Source organism: Antrostomus carolinensis, unplaced genomic scaffold (genome assembly GCF_000700745.2).
Source record: "Antrostomus carolinensis isolate BGI_N321 unplaced genomic scaffold, ASM70074v2 scaffold29449, whole genome shotgun sequence".
NCBI lineage: Eukaryota > Metazoa > Chordata > Aves > Caprimulgiformes > Caprimulgidae > Antrostomus > Antrostomus carolinensis.
In genome coordinates, this window is record NW_010341082.1 from 4,948 (window position 1) to 10,225 (window position 5,278).

At 50.9% G+C, this 5,278-nt stretch overlaps 1 protein-coding gene across 1 annotated transcript in view; it reads right to left on the reverse strand.

The window, feature by feature from the left end:
• Positions 1 to 797: 797 nt before the first annotated feature.
• The window catches only part of ZDHHC18 (zDHHC palmitoyltransferase 18), a 7,890-nt gene continuing 3,409 nt past the window's right edge, over positions 798 to 5,278 (reverse strand). Inside the window, exons 3-7 of the mRNA XM_010176383.2 lie at positions 5,113 to 5,250; positions 4,570 to 4,618; positions 3,982 to 4,084; positions 2,395 to 2,504; positions 798 to 1,113 (exon numbers count right to left, since the gene is read on the reverse strand). Coding sequence (XP_010174685.2) covers positions 996 to 1,113; positions 2,395 to 2,504; positions 3,982 to 4,084; positions 4,570 to 4,618; positions 5,113 to 5,250 — 518 coding nt within the window. The 3' untranslated portion in view covers positions 798 to 995. The remainder of the gene's footprint in view (positions 1,114 to 2,394; positions 2,505 to 3,981; positions 4,085 to 4,569; positions 4,619 to 5,112; positions 5,251 to 5,278) is intronic.

Sequence of the window (5,278 nt, forward strand, 5' to 3'; positions counted from 1 at the left end):
CCAGGGAAGGGTGCAACCCTCAGGAATTCACACACTTGTCTGTTGCCTTTTGGTCTTCTACAGGCAGGACATAACCAGGTTTTCCTGGCAAACCAAGGTTCCCAAATCTTACAAATCTTAACCTTGCCAACCAGCATCTCATGATAAGAGCCACAGAAGGTTGCGTGTTTCTTCTTCCCTGTTAAAAGGAGGGTCACCCTAACTTGTGTCCTTGCTGCAAAACTTTGTCTGACTGACTGGTGGGGCCAAAACACCAAGAGTTCTTCAGCACCTCCTCAGTGACCAGCCAGAAAACAGGACTAACAGCAGCTGGTACATCTAGCTAGCTTCATGTCTGCTGGGAGCCAGAGTCCTCCCAGTTGAACAGCCCCAACTCACCAAGGCACAGCAGCTTCTGGAAAATAAAAGCTGCTCTGGCAGGAGCTGAGGTGATACCCCAGCCAGTAAGAGACAGAACAGCCCTTCCACGTCAGCACAGGGGAACAGGACGTGTTCATGGAGATAACAGGAATACTGAGGAACCTACACCTCCACCAGCCCAGAAGATGAGGTGTGACAGCCCAGCTCAGTGTGGGAACCATTCACCAGTCCCCATCTCCCACCCTTTGCCCATCCCCTCACTCCTGGCAGGAAACACCGTGACCCCCTGGAGCAGAAGCTTCAGGCTCAGAGGTCTGGTGACTCCCCAGACCTATTTGCTTCCCAGGTGCAGCAGGGACCCCCTGCTTTCTGCACGAGTCTGAGGGTCTTGCATGCTGTTGGGCTCTATCAGTCGAAAGTCCAGACAGGCCACATCACAGTGAAACAATTAAACAAAAATAATAAATAAATGTAAAAATAAAAATTAAAAAAAGGCAACTTATGGCTCAACTGAGTCTTTGGCAGCTCTGCATCACAGGGCTGTCCCACCTGAGGCCAGGGAGATGGTAAGAGGGGAAGGTACTGGCTGGAGCGAGGTGCAGGCACAGCAGGCACTGGGCTACATCACAGCACTGCTAGGGAATGCCTCCTACCATGCTGGTGTCAGTTTTGGCTCCAAAGGAAGGGATTTCGCTCTTAGGACTGGACGGGGTCCCGACATCTGGCTGGATAAATCCTCTTCTGTCTATCAAACTGGAAAACAGAAAGGGAAAGGGTGCAAGGGGAGAGGAGTTAAGGAAATGAAGACTCCAAAGAAAAGACAGGAGCTCATAAAGCCACAGGGAGGGCTCTCCTGGTGGGAGCTGCTCCCCAAAGCATCGGCAGCAGCACGCTGGGTAACACAGCTTCCTGCCCACTCAACAAACCACACACTTATCACACAAGCCACCAAACAGCCTGCGGGCAGTTAAAGCTTTGGGTCACCACAAACCCAAATGGGAACTGGCGAAAGGTCTTTCCAACAGGAAAACAAGACAAATGAGGAAAGAACTGGAGTAAAAGACTGTTCCCCCCACAACCTCCCAGCACACAGCTCAGCTCCCTGAATCTGCAGATTTACCATCTCTGAACAGCAGCACCGGCACGTCAGCACCTCTCAAGTCAACAAAAAGCTTGGGGATCCCTCAGAGAGCAGGGCAGACAGAAGTGTAAAACACACTTTGACTCTAGCTGCACAGCCTCAGACACCCTCCCCTGCTCTTGTGTTACACCTCCGAGATGCTCCACATAAACCCAACCTGGAAAAAAACCTGTCTCAAGGATCCCCACATGCCCCAGGACAGGTCAGGAGCTCCAAGTCAGCACACAGGTCCTGACTCTGCCCAATTGCACCCTCTTGTGACAAAGCAGCAACAATCCTGCGCTGCAGGGACCTGTGCTTCAGGTGATCATCAAAGCTTCCTTCCATCTGCAGCAAACTGCCTGCCTTTGCCCTTCTTTTACCTCTGGTTCTGGTTAACTCAGCGGTAAGAGCATTTGGTAGGATGCTAATGAGCATTTCAGGTTATCTAAGTGTTGGTAAAATCACTGCTGCCTGGTGCAGATCTCTGCTGGCTGCTTAGTGTGATGGTTGATCCTCAGAGTAGGAGAAAAAACACTTGCTAAGAAGAACTGTCACTACTGGTGTGTGCCATCAGCTGCTGAGCCCTTTGGTGCCATTACTCTCCCCTTATTCAGTCACAGGATGTGTCTTATCTTTGAGTTCTGTGAAACAATTACCAGTGACCCAAACTCATCAAGCTCAAACACAGGAAAAGCAGCAGTTATATCTCCTACTTATAGTGTCCCCAGCCTCCCTCTGCAAAGACTGGGAAATTTTCCTCACCATCGAGTAGATGTGTTTGTGCTGACACAGTCTCCCCTGAATCGTGATAAATTTGGCCTTTCCAAGGCTGCTCTCACTTGAGCATGATGCAAGATGCTCTCACAGAGCAGGATGCAATTCCCAGCGTCACGGAGATCAACGGCTCTTACCTGGGATGGAATGGTCCACACAGCACTGCACAGCAGTTTGTGAGGATACTTTTATGGCTGTAGGGATTGGCAAATTCTGAGCCCCTCTTATTTGACCAGGACCCTTTGATCTGAAAGTGAAAGGACACAGGCAGATTAAGACAGGAAAGATGTGACAGGAGATAATCACATAACGGACTCGGTTCAAATCCTTGCTCACGAGGTGGAAGGCTTGTCTTACTGCAAACGTCCTCCCTCTCTTTGCTTTAACAAGCAGGACAGCCAGAGGAGACAGCAACATGCTGCTCCTGCCTCTGCCAAGGTTCAGCCTTGCAGCCAGAAAGCTCCAAAGCTGTGCCCTCCCTGTGCTGCACAGCAACTTGTCACTGTCACCACCTTCAACGCCAGCCTCCTCCTCCTCCCCTTGTTCTCTCCCAGGCTGAAAGCTCATCAGAGCAGGGCTCGAGCTCATGGTCCCTCCTGGGCTCCTCAGGCTGAACAAACATCCAGGGGATTCCCAGGCCACGCTGCTGCAACGGGAGGAAATAATCTCATCTGTCCCCACCCTCAGCAGCTGTCACTGGGACTCTGATTTCGAAACCCCGGTCACATCAAGCGTAGGCACATGTGAGTGGGCAGATGCTATACCTGGCCTCAAGCCCCTGGCTGTAGCAAACCATTTACCATCACATTTCCTCCTTTTGTTTTTACTTCCCCTCCCCAGTTGCAGCATAAGGCTGGTAACGTGGGCAACGCAGCCAGAGAGGCAACGGGCCACGCGCTTCGGACCCAGGGTTCTCAGTACTGGGGTGTGACCTCCACCCCAATAGCTGCACTGACACAGCCTTGAGCAGCTCTGCCAACACCTCTGAACAGAACAGAAAGGTGGAGAGGAAAAGGGGAAAAAGGAAAGTAAAATAAAATTAAATTAAGAAAAAAGGGATGCAAACCTGTCTTCTGCAGGGCTGGAAGCTTCCAGCAAGGATAACAGGTACTTCTGGCCAGAAGGGTGAATTTTGATTCCTTCTGAGGATCAGACAGATCCTGCTTTTCTGTACAATCTGCCCTGCTCAGGGTACTCATTTGGCTCTTGGATGCACCGCAGGCTTTGAGGTAAATCTCATCAGGAGATGTCTCTGTACATTATTTGCCTTTTAGACATGAGGAACCGATAGAGACAAAGGGACTTGCCCAGGGTCTCAGCGGAAACCTGTGGTTATGTGGGATGCTGAATTAAGATCACTCATGTCCCACGCTAACACCCAAATAAATCTCTGGGGCCAGCCTGCCTTTTTTAATCTCAGCTCTCCTAATTTTAAGTGAGGCCACATACAGACTGGAAAATTTCAACACACACATGTGACCTTTCTAACATATCAGCGTGTGACTTGCCCCATAGCCTGACTCTGCCAAGCTACACGGTCCCCTGCCACTGTGTGCCACTTTGTCCCCACTCAGCTACCTGAAACTGCAGCTTAAATGCCTCGGGTGTGGGTCATTGGCTTTGCAGTGGATTGTCACACGTGATGCAGGCAGCCAAGGATCCCCTGAAAGTCTCACCTCTGCTTAGGAAAGACCAGGGCCAAGGACCAGTGTCCAGGTACTTACATCTTCGTTCGTCGTCAGGTTGGAGGCGACTAAATAAGTGTGAAAACCTGAGAGGCCCAAAATAGACCAGACTGAGAAAAAACAAATCACCAGCTCCAGCACAGTGAAACAAAAGTCAAGGAAGTCTTGGGGAACAAAATCATCTTGTAAGGAGAGGCAAAGGACTGTTTTGGGAGGTATGTGCTGCAAACACACACCCTGGGCCACAAAAACATGCCAGCAAGCTTCCCGTTCCCTGTGCCATTCTGCAGGTATCTGCCAAGGCACAACATCCTCCAGCCACTTCCCTTTCCACGTCAACTTGCAAACTGGGAAACAAGTTTTTCACCCACTCTTAGTCCCTGGTGGTGAACTAAATAAGGAATTAAAGGTCTTCCCAATTTGGTGATGTTATCAGCCTACAGATATTCTATGATACAGATGAAGAGATGCCCATCTGCCCCAACCAGGTAGCTGGGGGGACTAAATTAAGTTGTGGAAAGTACAGGAAGGTGACCCTACAAAGAGCTCACTGCACTTCTGTTACACAACCAGCACTGCTGCACCAGAGCTCAACAGTCTGAGCAGCTGATGGCATCAGAAGGATATCTTGCAGGTGTCGTCTTCAGAGTGACGAGGAATCCATCTCTCTGAGAGCCTGCAATGCAAAACAGGACAAGGAACGACATCCCATCAGGCAGCCTCACATCGCCAGCCAACGCTTCACTCCCGAGCACGCAGCCGCCCCGCTGTGGGCCGTATGGATTTGTCTGGCTGCCTGAGAAACATCTGCAGTCTGTAACTTTGCAGAAACGTCAGTGTACAAACACAGCTAAAGGAGATCTGGAGCTGCAGGGCAAGTCACCTTCCCTGCCAGGTTAAGAGCAGATGCACCCACCGGCTCATTTGCTCTGGAGGGGATAACTCAGTCACCAGCTCTCAAGGTCTCTCTGCAGCGAGGTGCAGGGTGGATCTGTGGTTTCCTGCAGTCTGAGACCTCGTTTATTCAGGCCCCCAGCACTGAAAAGCCTGGTGTAAACCAACCAGACCCTTCCCACGCTCCGTCCAACAGGAATAGTGACCCAGTGCTGCCTCAAGTCATTCGTGGGCAGGAGCACGGCACACACCGTTGCTAATACCCGCGGTACTTACGCAGAGTGAGGTGAGTGACGACGCAAGCGAAGATGAAGGCTGTCAGGAAGGAGAGGGAGAGGATGAAGGCATAGAAGTAGCGATAGTTGCGCTTCCCCACGCAGTTGCCCACCCAGGGGCAGTGATGATCAAACCTCTCTGAAATAAAGGGACACAGTGAGGATTC